General features: G+C 45.9%; 1 protein-coding gene across 1 annotated transcript; it reads left to right on the top strand.

Annotated features, from left to right (window-relative positions):
• Positions 1-297: 297 nt before the first annotated feature.
• Positions 298-5,245, top strand: LOC124616314 (loricrin-like). Its single transcript, XM_047144619.1, has 3 exons — positions 298-303; positions 4,720-4,897; positions 5,025-5,245. The coding sequence occupies exons 1-3, from the start codon at positions 298-300 to the stop codon at positions 5,243-5,245; spliced, it is 405 nt and encodes a 134-aa protein (XP_047000575.1).
• The last annotated feature ends 12,802 nt before the right edge of the window (positions 5,246-18,047 follow it).

Below are 18,047 nucleotides of genomic sequence, written 5' to 3'. Positions count from 1 at the left end.
TTGTATGGAGCCACAGTCATATAAAATTTTCTGAAGATAAAACCACTGTATGGCTGTACACCAGATTTTATTTCATAATCTAGATTTCGGCCTTAGACCATTATCAAGTGTTAGAAGTATTATAAATCCTTGGACTTGAGTAGAACCCAAGTCATTGTCAATTTTTTTCTTTATTGTAATTTCATTCCCCTGCCCCATATGGGCATTACAGTAAGTAATCACAGTAAATAAAAAGATGAAATGATACATATAAAAGGCGATGGAAAGGGGGACATAATAACATAAGAAGGGGAGACAATGGGGGTTAAAATGTACACTGACACAGAGACATTCATTATGGAACAGTTAAAAAAGTCCACATAAGGATAAAAAAAACGAAGTTTACGAAGTTTGTAGCATGTAAAATACACTGAAGTCACAGGCACAAGTTAAAAGTTGGCCACAATATTAATTTAGACGAGAACGGCCACAATTTAAAACAACAGTGCGAGACAGAGCACCTGTGATGAAGAGTAAAAACTGCCAGGAGAGACCTGCTGAGGGAGGCGAGCCCTGAGAGGCAGAAAAAGAAAGAAGAGGGAGCAGTGAAGGCGGGGGTGGGACAGGGTGAGATGAAAAGAAAGGGGATTGGAGGTGCATCAAGGAGTTGGAGACTGGGTAGATGGGAGAGGGAGTTCAAGTCAGGATGGAGTGCAGAGACACGGAAGAGGTGCATTGGAAAGGGAATGGGCATAGCAGGGAGGAAAAAATCGCTCATGGGAAGGGAAAAGGAGGGGGGAGGGAGCCTGAGGAGGAGGAGGGGGAAGGTGGGGCTAGAGTTGGTAGGAGAGGTAGATATCAGAGCGAAGATCATCATCCAGAAGGGGTAGGCGCTGGAAGGTACATTGGTAAAGGGGACAGGACACAACGGTAAAGGGGAGGCAACAGCCTGCAGGTAGAGAGGATAGAAGACACCAGGGGGTAGGGGGGATCGAGTCTGTGGGCAATGTACAGGATGCGGATATGTTCAAGGAAAAGAAGATGATGTGGGAAGGAGATGAGGTAATAGAGGACCCATGTGCAGGATGGGAGATGGATAAAGAAAGCAAGGAGGAGTGCTTGGCATTCAAGGATTTGGAGGGCTTTATAGAATATAGGTGGGGCAGATATCCAGGCTATGTTAGCATAACAAAGGATGGGATAGATTAAGGATTTATAGATGTGAAGGATGGTGGAAGTATGCAGTCCCCAGGTCCAGCCAGACAGGAGTTTCAGGAGGCAAAGTCTATTGTAGGCTTTGTGTTAGATTGTAAGGAGATGGGGAGACCAGGTGAGGTGGTGGTCGAGGGTGAGGTCAAGGTATTTCAGGGTAGGTGTGAGGTGGGAAGGATGACCATAAATGGTAAGGTAAAAATCGTGGAGCCGCAAGGAGGGGGTGGTATTACCAATGATGATTGCCTGGAAGGGTTGATATGGAGGACCCACTGTTGCACAATGTGGTGAACTGGTAGAGATGGGTTTGAAGCATACGTTGGAACCATTAAAGGGTAGGATGGGATTCCAGGAATGTGGTGTCATCAGCAAATTGGAGGGGGTGAACAGGCGAGAGAGGTTTGGGCAAATCTGCAGTGTACAGGAGATAGAAGAGAGGGGAAAGGATGGGGCTTTTGGGCATGCCCGTGGTGAGAGAGAGTGTATGGACTTGGTATTGTGGATAGTGACATAGGAGGGACGATGGGAGAGAAAAGGAGCAACGATACAGACTAAATTGATGGAAAGGGCATAGGTCTGGGGTTAATGAAGAGCCCGGGATGCCAGAAACAGTCATAGGCGTTCTGGAGGCCGAGAGAAACAAAGATAGCAGAGCAACAGGAGTAAAGTTGGAGGGAAAGAAGGCTGGTAAGGTTAAGGAGCTGGTCATCGGCTGAGAAGGAGGACCAGAAGCTACACAGGGTAAGAGGAAAGAGGTGGAGCTGGTTAAGGTGGTGATGAATATGTCATGAGGGGATGGACTCAAAGACCTTACTTAACACTGAGGTGAGGTATATGGGATGATCAGAAGAGGCATCAGAGAGGGGGGGGGGGTTGTTGAGTTTAGGGAACAGCAGGACATGGGAAGTCTTCCATATGTTGTGGTGAAAGCCAGTGGAGAGGATGATGTAGCAAGGACAGCCAGGAAGCAGGGGGAGATTCCTGAAGGTGGCAGTAGGTGACACCATCCTGACTAGGGGCAAGGATGTGTCTGGAGCTGAGCATGAGTCTGATGTCACATGCTTTAATGGGAGTGTTTACATCTGAAGGGTGCAACTGATTCAATTACTGGAATCCGGAATGAGTGACAGGACAGAGGTATTGGAGTGTTCAAGGACTGTGAGCAAGAGGGAGTAATCAAAGGAAGGATCATTGGGAATGGAGAAGACCTTGGAGAGCTGGAAAGCAAAATGATTAGCCTTACTGATGTTGTCAGGGAAGGGACAGTCGTCGCAGAGAAGGGTGTAATGTGGGGTGGGATGGCCAGTAGTAAGGTGATGGAAGGCAGACCAGTACTTCAAGGAGTTGACAGGGAAGGCGGAGTTGAGTCATGTACATGTCTGGCGCCAGTTCTGGCGTTTCTTTGCTGTTAAGAGGTTGAGGATGAGTTGTTGTGCTGGTGGTGTTGTGCTGGTGGTGTTGTGCTGGTGGTGGTGGAGTGTAGCCCAGTCACAATTGCAGAAGAAAGAGCAGTAGAGCCTACAGGATTTGCAGAGAAGAAGGACGGGTGGCGGAGGAAAAGTAAGGCAGTGAGGGTGGATAAGTTTGATAGGAATGTGAGCCTCCAAAGCGTCAGTGATGGTCTTCTGGAGGAAGGATGAGGCATGGGTGATGTTAGAGGGATGGTGAAAGATAAGTGGGTGGATTTCTACCAATGAGGCAATGGATTCCCAGTGGGCATCCCAGTCTGCTCGGCGGTAATCATGGATGGACTGGAGGGGCAGCAGTTTGGTGGGAGCAGGAAGTGGGCGACGATCTCAGGAGATGGTGAGAAGAATGGGAGGTGGTTGCTACCAATGGGGTCCAGGACATCCACAGCATTCTAGGCGCTTCAGTCTGGAACCGCGTGACTGCTACGGTCGCAGGTTCGAATCCTGCCTCGGGCTTGGATGTGTGTAATGTCCTTAGGTTGGTTAGGTTTAAGTAGTTCTAAGTTCTAGGGGACTGATGACCACAGATGTTAAGTCCCACAGTGCTCAGAGCCATTTGAAACATTTTTTTGACATCCACAGCGATATGACCAAGGGCATTGGGGGAAGACTGGATGACATCTAGGGTGATTTACTTTTGGGAAGGGTGTGCTGTGGGAGGGGAGCAAGGTCACTGTGGAGGGTAGTGAGCAACTGATGCCACCACTGAAGGGTGGCACGGTTTTGGCTGTGGATGTTGAGGTCTGAAGCAATCACATAGGTGGAGAAGGTGCAATCAATATGGGAGATGAAGCTGTGGGATAGATATCGACAGTGGCACAGGTGACGGTGAGGAAGGGGAAAGAAGACGTTGAGGATGAGGTGTTTTATTGGTTTACTGGATGGGGTTGTGTCCGGACAGTGATATGATTAAGGTGGCCATTAGTGACCCCACCTTACACTAGGGGAAAGGGATTGTCGGTACAGTGAAGAAGGTAGGGAGAGGTGTGGACAACATGATGAGATATGAGAAAGGTTTCATTAAGGATGAAGGAGCTGACCTAGTGCTGGGACAGGGTATGCATGAAGGAGTTTTTGTAGGCAGGGAAGCCGAGTGCTTAGGTATGGGAAATGATACTGTTGGTGTGTCATAGGAGGAGAGGGAAGAGAGTGGAGGTAGGAGGAGAGAGGTTTAAATGAGGGTGTCTAGGTGGGTGAAGGTGAATTGGGCCTGGTTGTGAGAGTATGTGGCATTGGTATTCAAATGAAAAATGGAGTGGGTGGTAAGGTAGGCATGCTAGAGATTGCAGGGGCAATGGAAGGGATAGATATTCTGGAGGATGATGGTCACAAAACGGATGTCTTCAGTCATAGGGGGTGGTGGAGGGAATTGTTGGTGTGGCGGGGCTGATCAATGGGGTGAATGGGAATTGTTAGCTCGGGGTTGGAGGGAGGGGGTTTGGCCTAACATTTGGAGCAGAAGGTGGGTTCATTGCAGGTGTTGCAGGAAGGAGGAGAGGCGAGGTTAGGACACTGTTTAAGGAAATGGGAGGCTTTACAGTGAGGGCAGGTGTGTGGGTCCTTTCAGTTTGGGTGAGGTGGTCATTGTGGAGGAGACAGCATTGGCAGCAGTAGGACTGAGGAGGAGAATGGGAGGGGTAAATGGGTTGGCAATGGTTTAAAATCAGTGATCCTTGAGTTAGGAGATGATCTATGGAGGAGGTGGACTCTGTGAACACAGGCATCAGGAAGGTAGGGCCAGAGTTGTCATAGATGCATCAGGCTTAACAGATTTCCAGGGCAGTGAGGAAATTTAATTCACCCATCACCTCCACCCCTATGACCACAGAGCTGAGCTTCATGATCACACTGATGAGGTTGGCTGACGACGAGGGGGTTTGGGCTGCGGGAGGGTTTGAGGTAAGGATAGATGTGAGAGATGCATGTGGGCCAAATGTGGTACGGAGAAGTTTCCAGAGGTCAGTGTGGAAAGAGGGAGAGTAGGATTTGATAAGGACAGAGTCTCTGCATGGGATAAGCTGAGCAATGGGGCACTGGAGATATATTTGCGGATTTCTAGTGTGAGGATGTGGGGATCGAGGAATTTAGGATTGGTGTTGGAAAGGATGAATGTATGCAGAGCAGTGGTTGGGGATGTGGGAGGAGGGGTGGTGCCCATCGAGGGATCAGAAGGAAAGGGGTGGGTGGTGGTTTCTTGGAGAAGGTTGGCACTCATGTGTTTGGGGGCTTTTGGTGGGGTTGGCCTGGGTAGAGGGGTGAGGGATTGGTTCGAGTGGGATGTGGTGGGAGGCAGGTGCCTCGTGTGAGGAGGAGGCACTTTGAAGAGAGGATGGGTGCTCCATGGTTGTGAGTGTGATGAGGTAGGCAGTGACAGAGGAGGCACTCCAGGAGGTATCAGTGGGGGCAGGGGATGGGGAGGTGTATATGACTGTAGTAGTAGAGGTGTCCATAGTGGACAGTGCAGTCTACCCATGAGAGATGTTGCTAAGGTAGGGAAAGAAAACAAAGACCGGCCAATGAGGAGATGGGGACAAAGTGGCAGCAGCTGCAGTGGCGGTGGAGGTGGCATGAGGAGGAGCGGATAGACACTTACAGCAGACAGGGGCTTCCAAAGCGTCGATTATGTCCTTGAGGATGTCCCAGGCAGCGAAAATCTTCTGGTTGAGAAGTTGTGGGACTCCAACCCACAAGATGTGTCATCATCAAAAAAATTTTTTTCCTTTATTGTCATTTCATTCCCCTGCTTCATGGGGGCAGGGGTGGGCTGGTAGTGGCACAATTTGCCGATCTTCAGCCACGAGATTACATAGAATACCACAGGGGAACATTACATGTATAAATATGTGGATAAAAGATGAAATGTACAGATAAAAAGGGGGAGCAATTAGAGTTAAGATACTCAAAAAAGGGGGTAGTTGGACGAGGCACGTTTACATAAAAGCTGCATACAGTTAAAATGGCACTCGATGAAGATGTAGCTTGGAGACAATGGTGGCATGAATAGCACAATTAAAACCAGCGTTCACAGTACGGGACGGTGACACTGAACACAGACTGCACTGATGCACATATAAACAGCGAGCTCCAAAACACTACAAAGTAACTTCAGTAAAATCTGAAGGGTCTTCCAAGGGAGGAGAGGCCAGAGAGGAGGGAGAGAGGAGAGAGAGATTGGCGGATGTTGGAGGAGAGGGACCAGGAGCGCTGAAGTCAGTAACACACCAAAGGGCAGGAGATGGGACGGGAGCACAAGGACAGGGAAAGGAAAAGTGAGAAGGACAGAGGGGAGGGGGGAAGAAACAGCAGAGGGGGGAGGGGAAGGAGAGGAAGTCCAAGGGAGGATGGTAGAGGATGAGGAGAGTCAGAGTTGGAAGGAAGGATAAAAATCAGGGCAACGTACGTCATCCGGAATGGGGAGACGTTGGAAGTTCCTTTCAGAGAGCTGGTGGAGGGCGTGGAGGTGGAAAGAGGGAAGGACACATTGGTAAAGGTGCAGCAGCAGGTGGGGAGTGAAGAGGAATGGAGGCACCAGGGGGTGAGAGGGATTGAGGCAGCAGGTGGTGTAGAAGATACAGATGTGTTCGACGAAAATAAAGAGATGTGGGAAGGGGATGAGGTCACAGAGGATCCTCAATGGAGGCAGGAGAGGATGTGGAAAGTGAGGCAGAGCACTTGGCTTTCAAGGATTTGGAGGGCTTTATAGAATTTAGGAGGGGTGGAGATCCATGCAACACTGGCTAACAAAGCATGGGATGGTTCAAGGATTTGTAGGTATGGTGGATGGTGGAAGGGTGGAATCCCCATTTGTGGTCACACAGGAGTTTCAGGAGGCGGAGTCTAATGTGGGTTTTGCATTGGATGGTAAGGAGATGGGGAGTCTAGTTGATGTGACAGTCAAGGGCGAGGCCAAGGTATTTCAAGGTGGGGGTAGGTTGGACAGGGCAGACATAGATAGTGAGGTGAAAACATGGAACCAGAAGGAGGGGGTGGTACATCCTATAATGATTGCCTAGGTTTTGGAAGGATTGATTTGAAGGAGCCACTGGTTGCACCGAGTGGTAAACTGATTTAGGTGGATTTGGAGGGAGCACTGGGGTAGGACAGAGGGCAAGGAAGGCGGTATCATTAACATATTGAAGAAGATGAATGGGTGGGGGTGGTTTGGGCATATCAGTGGTGTACAGGAGATATAGGAGAGGAGAAAGGGCAGAGCGCTGGGGCACACCTGCAGTAGGGTAGAAGATATGGGAATTGGTATTATGAATGGTGACATAGGAATGACAGCAGGAGAGGAAGGAGGCAATGAGATGGATAAAGTTGATAGGAAGGGCTAGGTCTGGAGCCTGAAAAGGAGCCTGGTCATAGCCGTTCTGGGAGTCAAGGGAAACAAAAACAGCAGAGTGACAGGAGTTAAGTTGGAGGGAGAGGAGATGGATGAGGTTAAGGAGCTGGTCATTGGCAGAGCAGGAGGGCCAGAAACCCTACTGAGTAAGAAAGAGGAAGTGGTGTTGATATAGGTGGTGCTGGATACGGCGGGAGGGGATGGACTCAAAGGCCTTACTGAACATGGTGGTGAGGCAATGAGGCGGTAGGAGTAGGTGTTGGAAAGAGGTTTATTAGGTTAAAGGAACAACAGGATGCCAGAAGTCTTCCAAAGATCAGGGTATAAGTCAGTGAAGAGGATGGTGTTTCTCAGGGTGGCAAAGGTGGTGAGGAAAGAGAGAGGGCATTCCTTGAGGTGGCGGTAGGTAATGGATTCGTCACAAGGGACGGTATTGCATTTGGAACGGAAGATGAGTTTAATGTCATGTGCTGTGATGGAAGCGTGCAGTTCTGAGGGCAGCAACTGGTCCAAGTACTGGAAGTTCGGAGCAAGCAGCAGGACAGCAGTATTGATGTGAGCAAGGGCATCAGGGAAGAGGGGGTAATCACAGTGAGGGTCATCAGGTATGGAGAAGACTTCAGAGAGGTAGGAAGCAAAATGGTTAGTTTCATGAGGTTTTGAGGGAAGGGGCGGTTGTCATGGAGGAGTGGGTAATACGGGGTGGGATGGCTACCAGTAATGAGGTGAAAGGCAGACTAGTATTTGGAGGAGTTGACAGAGAGGTTGGTGTTGACTCATGTGCATGTATGGCGCCAGTCCTAGCGTTTCTTCGCTGTCAGGAGATTTAGAGCTTGTCTTTGTAATTTCCGATGGCGGAGGAGGGCGTCTCGGGCATGAATGCAGAGGAAGGAATGGTGGAGGCGGCAGGATTCATGGAGAAGGAAGATGGCTTTCTTAGGAAGGGGAGGATGGTGGGTGTGGGTAAGTTTGCTGGGAATGTGGGCCACTACAGCATTAGAGATGGTCTTCTGGAGGAAGGACGAGGTGTGAGCGACGTCATCAGGATGGTGGAAGGGGATGGGGTGGCTTCCAACTTGGGTATTGATGGATTCCCAGTAGGCATTCCAGTCTGCATGGCGGTAGTTGTAAACGACTTTGGGAGGGACGACTGGGCGGGGAGCTGGGGGAGGGCGAGGGGCAAAGGAAATGGTGAGGACAGGGAGATGGTCACTGCCAATGGGATTGAGTACTTCTGTGCTGATATTTATTTATTTACCCATCAACTGAGGAACAAATCTCGAAGGTTATGGAACGTGTCAGTACATGAAATTACAACATAAAAATAATAACAGATGAAAATTAAATGTTTATGAACCCAAAATAGTCAAGTCATAAGTTTAAGTACACACAACTAACAACATAATATAAAAATCAGCTTAATTTTTCAAGGAACTCCTCAACAGAGTAGAAGGAGAGACCTATGAGGGAACTCTTCAGTTTCGATTTGACATCACGTGGATTACTGCTAAGATTTTTGAATTCTTGTAGTAGCTCATGGAAAATGTATGCAGTAGCATACTGCACACCTTTCTGCACAAGAGTGAAGGAAATCCGGTCCAAATGCAGGTTGGATTTCTGCTGAGTATTAACTGAGCGAAAGCTACTTATTCTTGGGAATTAAGTTAATATTGTTAACAAGAAATTACAGTAACGAATATATATATTGAGAGGCCAAAGTCAAAATACCCAGACTAGTGAACAAGAGGTTCACGAACTTACTCCATCTGTTGCCCGAACCGCCCGTTTCTGAGCCAAAAATACCCTTTTAGTATGGAAAGAGTTGCCCAAAATATGATACCATACAACATAAGCGAATGAAAATAAGCAAAGTAGGCTAATGTTCGTGACGATCACTTACTTCAGATACTGTTTGAATAGTAAAAATGGCAACATTAAGTCTTTGAACAAGATCTTGAACGTGGGCTTTCCACGACAGTTTACTATCTTGCTGAACACCTAGAAATCTGAACTGTTTAGTTTCACTAACCATATGCCCATTCTGTGAAATTAAAACTTTGTGTTTTGTTGAATAGCGTGTTAGAAACTGTAAAAACTGAGTCTTACTATGATTTAGTGTTAGTTTATTTTCTACAAAGCTTGAACTTAGGTCATGAACTGCACTATCTGAAACCTAGCCAATGCTGTACACAACATTCTTTACTACCAAGCTAGTGTCATCAGGAAACAGAAATATTTTAGAGCTACCTGTAAATAAGGAACAGGAATGGCCCCAACACCGATCCCTGGCGCACCTTCCCCCCCCCCCCCCCCCCTATTTGACTGTACCCCACACAGACCCCACATCACAGCCAATCTAAACACTGTGAATAATGACCTTTTGCTGTCTATTGTTACAGTAAGAGGAGAACCAATTATGAGCTACTCCACGTATTCCATACTGGTCCAACTTCTGGAGCAATGTTTTGTGACCAACACAATCAAATGCCTTAGTTAAATAAAAAAAAAATATGCCTAGCGTTCGAAACCTTCTGTTTAACACTTCACCTCACAGAGAAAGGAGAATATAGAATTTTTCTGTTGTTAAACGACTTCTGAAGCCGAACTGTACATTTGATAGCAAATTGCATGATATGAAATGATCAATTATCCTTAAATACACACACTTTTCAATAACTTTAGCAAACACTGATGGCATAGAACTAGATCTAAAATTGTCTACATTATCCCTTTCTCCCTTTTCATAAAGTAGCTTTACTACTGACTACTTCAATTGTTAAGGAAACTGACCATTCCTATAGGAAAAATTACAAATAAGGCTGAATACAGGGCTAAAATGTGCAGCACACTACTTTAATATTCTGCTAGACACTCCATCATATACAAGAGAGTCCTTAGTCTTCAGTGATTTAATTATTGACTCCATCTTCCTCTTGTCTGTATCACAGAGTAGTATTTCAGACACCGATCTCGGAAAGGCTTTTGCCAAGAGAGTTATATGATTCCCTGTAGAAACTAAATTTTTATTTAATTCACCAGCACTGCTCAGGAAATGATTGTTAAATACTGTGCATATATCTGATATATTGTTACTACGAACTGACTTTATATCATCAACCTTGGGCTGCTGACCAGACACTTCCTTCACAACTGACCATATGGTTTTAATTTTATCCTGTGAATTAGCTATTCTATATGAATACCACATACTCTTTGCCTTCCTAATAACATTTTAAGCAACTTACCATACTGTTTGTAATGGGCCACTGTAGCTTGATTGTGACTGCTTCTAACATTTTGATACAGTTCTCACTTTGTTCTACATGATATCCTTATCTGACTAGTCAGCCACCCAGGCTGCCTTTTGCTACTAGTATACAGTTTAGAACGTTCAGGGTGGGCGTTCAGTTCCCTCAAAACTTTCGCCTACATAGCCACGGGGCTGAGGTTCGTGATGACGATGGTGAGAGTTCGCGGATGGCTAGGGTGTTGGGGATGGCAGGGAGAGGATGAGGTAAGGGAGGGCGTAAGGGTAGCATGAGGACCAAAGGTAATACAGGAGGTCTTTTTGAGGAGGTCAGTGTGGAGGGAGGGATTGGGGCATTTGATAAGGACAGAATCCTTGTGAGTAATGAGTTGGGAAGTGGGTGAATTGGGCAAGTATTTGCCCATTTCCAAGGTGAGGCTATGGGTGTCAAGGAACTTGGGGTCATGCAAGGAGAGAAAAAAGGTGTGCATGGTGAAGGGTGGGGATGTGGGGATAGGGGTGGTATCCATGGGGGGCAGATGGGGTGGGGGTTGGTGGTGGTTTTTTCGTGGAGGGGGCGGGAGTCGGGTCGACACTAGGTCGTTTAGGGTTTTTTTGGTAAGGGTGGCTTGGGAAGAAGGGTGTGGGACAGGCAGGTGCAAGTGATGGGAGGCAGGCCCTGCTTGGGGTGTGGAGGTGCCAACAGAAGGTAGTGTGAGAACATCATATGAGGTTGCGACTGTGGCCCATCAGGCTGTCAGCCTGGTAGGTGAAGGAGTTGTTGGTGGCTTAAGGCGACTGGGGAGGGGTAGAAATTCATGACGGCGAGTGGCAGGAAAGGGAGCATGAGCAGAAGCAGGATTGGGCTGATATAAGTGGGGATACAAGACAGGGTAGGAGATGGAGGCGGGCAAAAGAGTAACAAGGGGAGGCTGGGCATAAGGGGGGAGGGCAGAGGAGGTACTCCATGAAGTGAAGGTGGGGACAGGTGAGGGTGAGGTGTAGGTGGTGGTGATGATGGGGGTGTCCAATTTGAAGTCAGTATGAGCCTACTGGCAACAGACGTCACGGAGGTAGGGAAGTGGGGAGCAGTGAGGTGACACAGAACAGGTGAAGGTGAGAACGAAGATGGACGGGCAGCAGTGAGCACTGAGATGCAGTGGCGACAGACTGGCAGCAGCAGCAGCAGACAACAACAGGGATCTTAATGCTTCGATTTCGTCCTTGAATGTAACCCAGGCAGCAGAAATCTTGTGATTTACTATTGTGGAACTCCCATCCACAGGTTTATTGTCAAAATAAGTATCTTTGGTTATATAAACCAATTTTTTCACAAGTAAATGCAAGGACATTTGTCTAAAATGCAAATTTACTGGCAATTAAGATCACTTACTTGATATGATTTTGGAATAAAACAGATGACCAAATAACAGGTTTTAAACTTGAAGGCCCAGAGTAGACCCGAGTAGCATTAGAGTGTGGATCTGCTATGCATTATACCCAGCGTGGTGTTCGGATGTGGATCCACAATATTCCTCGTCTGGGATAGAGTTTGGAGGTTGATCTGCCGCGCGTTTCGTTCAGAAATGTGTTCTGTTTTCGAAGTCGGATCCACCAGCGGGAGGACCGCGTCATGGGAGTCTTCCACAACACAGACATGCATCTGTAGAATATGTGGTTGGAGGTGACTGGATACATTTGAGTACAGTGCTGTAATATGCCGCAAGACCAGAAAAATAGTGCATTTGCGCTAGGTGTTGGCAACTTTACTAAACTTAGAAGCACTTTTAGAACACAGAACGAGAAGTGACGTCATGATCGCATGGGCAGAAGTGACATAAAATCGATAAAATTACGAAAAGTGACGGAAAATACGTATAAATTGAGGGACAATACGCCGAAGGAAATTGAGAGATTACTTGCATGTCTTCTGCTTGGTATAGAACAATTCTTGTACAAGGGGACGGGTATGCAACAGCAAGAGTAATACGAGAAATCGTTGACATGGAAGCACCGGGAACCAGAGAAACAATCATTTGTTTTCGTCGAGGCAATGTTCTAATGTATGTCTGTTGAGGTAATAGTGATACATGAGAGTTGACTGCAGTCTTCGATGCTTTCCTGAAAAAAAGAGAACCATCTGCCTCTAAACTTACATGTATTTGAGTTAAAGGATGATCGAGAGTGGATGGAGTGATTGGTTGAGATGGGCTTGTAACGAGGTGTGATTTAATGGTAGACTGATGGTGCATTCCAGAGAGAGAGGGGGATGTTGCTGCAGGTCATTTGACCGTTTTCTTCCGTTGTCATGTCAGGAGGCATCAGTTGTGTGGCATAACCTGCTTTCAACTTGTATACAACTGCATGTTCTGTATGTGGCTTAGAGCACTGTGTACATGTGATGGTTACCAGCAAAGCTCTCAGTCATCAGAGGACTTCCATCTCATGTGTGATGAAGCATGTCCATCCTGTTTCCACAAATTCCTCTAGACGAACGAAGATTTGGGCGACATACTCCATTCCCCCTGCCGCGTCTTGGGCATATAATCGAGTCTTCAGTTTCATAACTATGGTGATACTACATTAGCGACAGGTGTTTATGAGGTGCTGCAATCTCTAAGTATGCATCTGCTTGACAGATGTCCTGTTTACAGGGTTAATGGCGGCATGATGCGTAATTTCACAAGTCAGACACCACTGCTACACGTTTGTCTCTTTCTTTCTATGAGAGATTCTCCTTTACTAACGATCATTTTTTATAGTGCTCATACGATCATAGTATAATTTCTGAACCGTGATTGGACGTGAATACTGGGTGCTATACATGCCTGGAAAACTATATTCTGCATGTATCACGAAGAATCGATGTTTTAAGGTAGTAGTTTTTTTCATTATACCGTTTGTCACCATAGTTTATCGTAAAGAAACCTACAAGGAGAGTGTATTTCATGTGCTGGAAATATATTTCCTACATTTTAGCGTTGCATTGCACATGACTAATAGGTCGGAAACCGCAACGATCTGACAAAATAGTGTTTTTTAAGTGTAGAACCGCGTAGCCTTAGGAGTGATGTATTTATGTTCTGTCTTGCCAATATCTTCTTGGTACTGATCGCAGACACTAGAACCATACTGTAGAATTGATAGCGCAGTTGATTTACATAAAATGCTTCCACCTCCGTCCATCTGGATTTCCATCAGGCATAGAAACCACCCGTTTCTTGTTCTTAACCGTCTCTGATATCACTCAACACTTTCATATCTACTATACATCGATAAGGGAGCTAACCTCCTCGACTTTCGCACAATTGGACAAACCTTGTGCTTTTTGATGGGTGCGGGACAACAGTTACAGACTCGGTTCACTCTGTTCCTTCATGAGAAGTGGAATGTAGCCGTCTATTTCTGGCCAGCTGCAGATTAAATCGGTGGCAGTGTTGCAGGAGCGGTGGTCAAAGACAATGCGAGATCTTTCAGTCTCTAACTTTATCCTAAGAATGCGAGAATGCTCTGAGACTCCCATCCACATAGTGCAAGATCGTGAATTACGCATCATGATCGAAGTGCTAGAACGATGTAGATCGCTGTCTGGTTTATTTCGTTGCATATGCTCGAGAATTAACAATGATTGGACATACCGTACAGTCATCTATCTACGTTAGCAATGGTACTCGCAAAGTAATGGGTGGGTGGTTTAAGGATGATACAGAAATTGGGAAGCACGCTGCCATGTCCCTGGTCGGCGTTGTAGAAAACTGGTAAAATTGCTAAAATTGATCACACTAACATCTGTGATGACAGTACATCGGTGGTATATTTTCCATCACATACATCCACTGTTATGCTGTCGATTAACATATAACGATCGACTGACATCGGTTGTTTGAGATGGAGAAAGAGTCTTGGTGGAGGGGTAATGCCTTCCAGGAGTGGCTAGCACCAAAACAGTGATCGCGTACATGACTGCAATATGAGGCATGAATCGAAGCAGAACACAGAGCCATTAACTATCTGTCACTGTGAAATATGAGTTTCAAAGTAGAGGTTGTCAGTTACCTTCAGACAGCAGTTTGCAAACGCCCCACAGTTCCGCAAAACTCTTCCCGTTTTCTTATGTTGTGCCTGTCCTTTATTTCAATCGGTTATGGGAGCAGCAGCAACATGATTTACGCCATTCAATGTCCAGTTTTCTGTGAGAGCCAATGGGTCGAAATGTGTTAATATCAGTTTAGCACCTGACACAGACCTTGAAGTCATCGCGACCGCTACGGTCGCAGGTTCGAATCCTGCCTCGGCCATGGATGTGTGTTATGTCCTTAGGTTAGTTAGGTTTAAGTAGTTCTAAGGTCTAGGGGACTGATGACCTCAGACGTTAAGTCCCATAGTGCTCAGAGCCATTTGAGCACTTTTTGAACCTTGAAGTCATGGTGGAAAAAACCAAACGTATGGCGGTATACAAAGTGTGTTACAGCAGAAAAAAAACATTGTATCAAATTACAAAACAAGACTCTCTCTTGCAACTAATAGTCTGTGGGATATTGTCCTCCTATAGTACATGTGATGAAACTATGCACTGGTCTGTGCACGTGACCTCGATGATTGGTCACCTGCTCCAATGGATCAATACCTGTATATGTAATACAATCTTGATGCTGGCATGCAGGTAGTATTTGTTTTTGATACAACAGAAGAGAAAGATGAGGTAAAAATCTTATTGAATTCCCCGCTGGATGAAGTTAGGGGAGCTTTTATAATAATGATGATAGAATGTTTGGGCGACAGACGTGAATGCACCGTGAGGGCCGCAAATATCCTTTGGACTGTATTACGTGTAAGTAGTTTGGAAATGCATTGCAATGGAGTAGCAAAATCCTTCTTCATTCCTTCTTCCAGTTCCTGCATGATGTGGTGTCTTCCTAATTTTCCCTATAAGAAACATCACTGTAACTGTTCATACCGTCTTTTATACTACCTCGTGTTGCAGGAGAAAGTTTCGTTTTGGGGCTGACCTTACACACCGTATACCGTTGGCGAAGCTACATTTTCATCGAGTGGTAAAAACATGGTCCTGTCGCATTAACTCAGCTCAGCCTGTTTCTACACAGATTACAGAAAGTGGTAGATATAGCACTCTCTGACTTCCGTTCAGTTCGGATTTAAACTGGGACGATCACATGAACGAAGCTACAGGGGGGGCCGTGGCAGAGACTGAGGAACAGTTACAAGACACAGGGGAATTGTTTAGAACCACGTTGCAGTTTTGCTCTAGCAGATAGATTCGTAGAAGGTGACTTGTTTCGAGATATGAGAGAGGATGAATATTACTCACCAGTGGCTGTAATCACTAAACGACGTCTCCATAGGATCCAACGGAAGTATGTGGCTGAATGGAGAGACCTGATTCCAAATCGTATACAGCATTTCTACCAGAAAGTGTTACACTATCAGTGACTCTTGTGAGTGCTTTTAGAAACAAGACCGTTTTTTATGCAGGGTGTCGCTACATGGTCAGTGTAACCCTGTTTTTAATAACGCTATCCTTACACGTAATGTATGTTGCCGGCGGTAGAATCCTTGTGTAGTCAGCTTCAAATGTCGGTTCTCAATAGTGTTCCTCGAAAAGAACGTCGTCTTCCCTCCAGGGATTCCCATTTGAGCCACCTGGTGAGTGTAATCTGATACTGAAAAAGAAAAATTACTTGCCATGCAAAGTGACTCCCATGATCAATTTAATTAATTGGCCTATCAATTTGATATCAACGACATGCCACCTGGCGGGTATAGGCGATGGTTAGGGCACCATGGATATGATTCTTTACCTGTTTTTTTTTCGTTGCGGCGATATCTTTTAACGATATTTCAGTCGTCCAGCTATACATCGTAATAAAAATTAGATGTGTTACCGAATTTATAAAGTGATACGTAGCATAATACTTATATTTACAAATTCTCTGTGCTGTTACCTTAAGAGACTTTGTATCTGGCCAGACATTTGGTTATCTTAAGAGAGCCTTCGAAAGTGAGGAGGCGTCATATGGCAGTGTTAGACCTTAGCACTCTGTCATGAGCAAAAAATGAGTTTAATACTCTTGTACTGTGATGCATGACGTGACAGATAAGGAAAAATATTTATCTACCAAATGAAAAAATATATCCTATATCATAATTCTGTACAGGATTTTCAAAACAACGATATTTTAGCGACGAGAAAACGCATGTATTGTCCGATGTCTTCTATCTTCGAAAATGACTCGTGTAAACGGGAGGAATATACATTATACATGAGAAATTCTAGGTGTTTGTTCATCTAAATCGTTTTTAAACTAGTGGGTCTATGTCGAGATGGAATTATTTAGAATTACTGTATATGTACAAGCTGCAGCTGCTTGTTTGGCAGTGCACCGCGTCTGCCTGCAAGGGCAGTCATGGGCCTTTGGGCCTTTGATGTGTACGAAGAATGCGCCTACCTGTCTGATCTTGCCCGTGGCAGTGAGGTCAGGTGAAGTGACCAGAGCGCTGGGTGAGCGCGAGAGAAACGGATGTATGTGTGCTGTGTGCGAGAAGATTCAGAAGAATGGACGTTTGCACTGGAGGTATTGATAACATCCGAATTCCTACCACTCCAATCATCACCGGATACCCTCGATGGACGAGGGTAGTGACACCTTGCATACCAGTGCATCTTCAATTGTGGCTGCACCTGCAGTGGTAATTTTCACCAACCTCTTTACACAGCGCTGGCGGTGTACTTGGGGGCGGGCAGGCTGTGTGTGGACCTCGGGACAGGAATGCACAGGGTATGCAAGTGTTTTCAGCTGTCTCTGACATCTAGCCATTGCTTATTTCTATGGACTGGATCGTCGTTTAAGTGTGTCGCGCTAAGTGCTTCTCACTACGTCGGCGTGTACTCAGTCTTGCAGTGGTATCTGCTGTTATCTCTATTCTGTCATGCAGTAGAACCTTACTCCCTCCTTCCAAATGTAGTAGATAGAATCAATTTAGGAAGTCTATAACAATCTTAAAAACCCAATCACGACGTCAAATTTCTGATTGATCAGTTTATTGTTTGCGACAGTTGCGTTGTGTGCACGCATGCGTTGGGGTGTTCAAATGGTTCAAATGGCTCTGAGCACTATGGGACTTAACTGCTGTGGTCATCAGTCCCCTAGAACTTAGAACTGCTTAAACCTAATTAACCTATGGACATCACACACATCCATGCCCGAGGCAGGATTCGAACCTGCGACCGTAGCGGTCACGCGGTTCCAGACTGTAGCGCCTAGAACCGCACGGCCACTCCGGCCGGCTTTGGGGTGTGGGGTGTGTATCCCAGTCAGTGCAGACGGGGGCTACCCTGCAGTCGGTGGTTGGCGGGTGCCTCGCAATGGCTAGCTTATGTGATCGTCAGGATTTTTTTTCCACCATATATGTTTAGTAGAAACGTGTTGGAGGTCAGCGTGTACAAGACCTTGGACATATTTAGTGCTAGGGTATATTTGCGATGGAAATTTCATTACTTGATTTGCATAATGTTTGCATTGATACTCAAACTTTAAAACACTGTTTTATTATGAAGAAGGATCATTGTAAAGTGGAAGTGAGTATTTTAAGCGATCTGTTTGACTCCTGTAAATTGCTAAACAATTAATTTGAAGGGGTAGGGCTAATGGCTTAGTTCACTCTATTTTTATATCTAAATTACGTCAGCTTTTGCTTAGTCCCATCATTAGCCAATGGGAAAACAATATTCTGAGGAGAGATGCAAACCTGTGCCTGCATGTTTTGGGACGCTGGTTCA

The sequence above is a fragment of the Schistocerca americana genome, chromosome 5 (assembly GCF_021461395.2).
Source record: "Schistocerca americana isolate TAMUIC-IGC-003095 chromosome 5, iqSchAmer2.1, whole genome shotgun sequence".
In the NCBI taxonomy this organism is placed as follows: Eukaryota; Metazoa; Arthropoda; class Insecta; order Orthoptera; family Acrididae; genus Schistocerca; species Schistocerca americana.
The sequence above is the reverse complement of the archived record's forward strand: the minus strand, read 5'-3'. Positions and strand labels throughout refer to the sequence as shown.

Coding starts and splice junctions, on each gene's coding strand:
- LOC124616314 (XM_047144619.1), top strand. Junction 4,898..5,024: donor GTTTGGGGGCTTTTGGTGGG/GTTGGCCTGGGT, acceptor GTGATGAGGTAG/GCAGTGACAGAGGAGGCACT.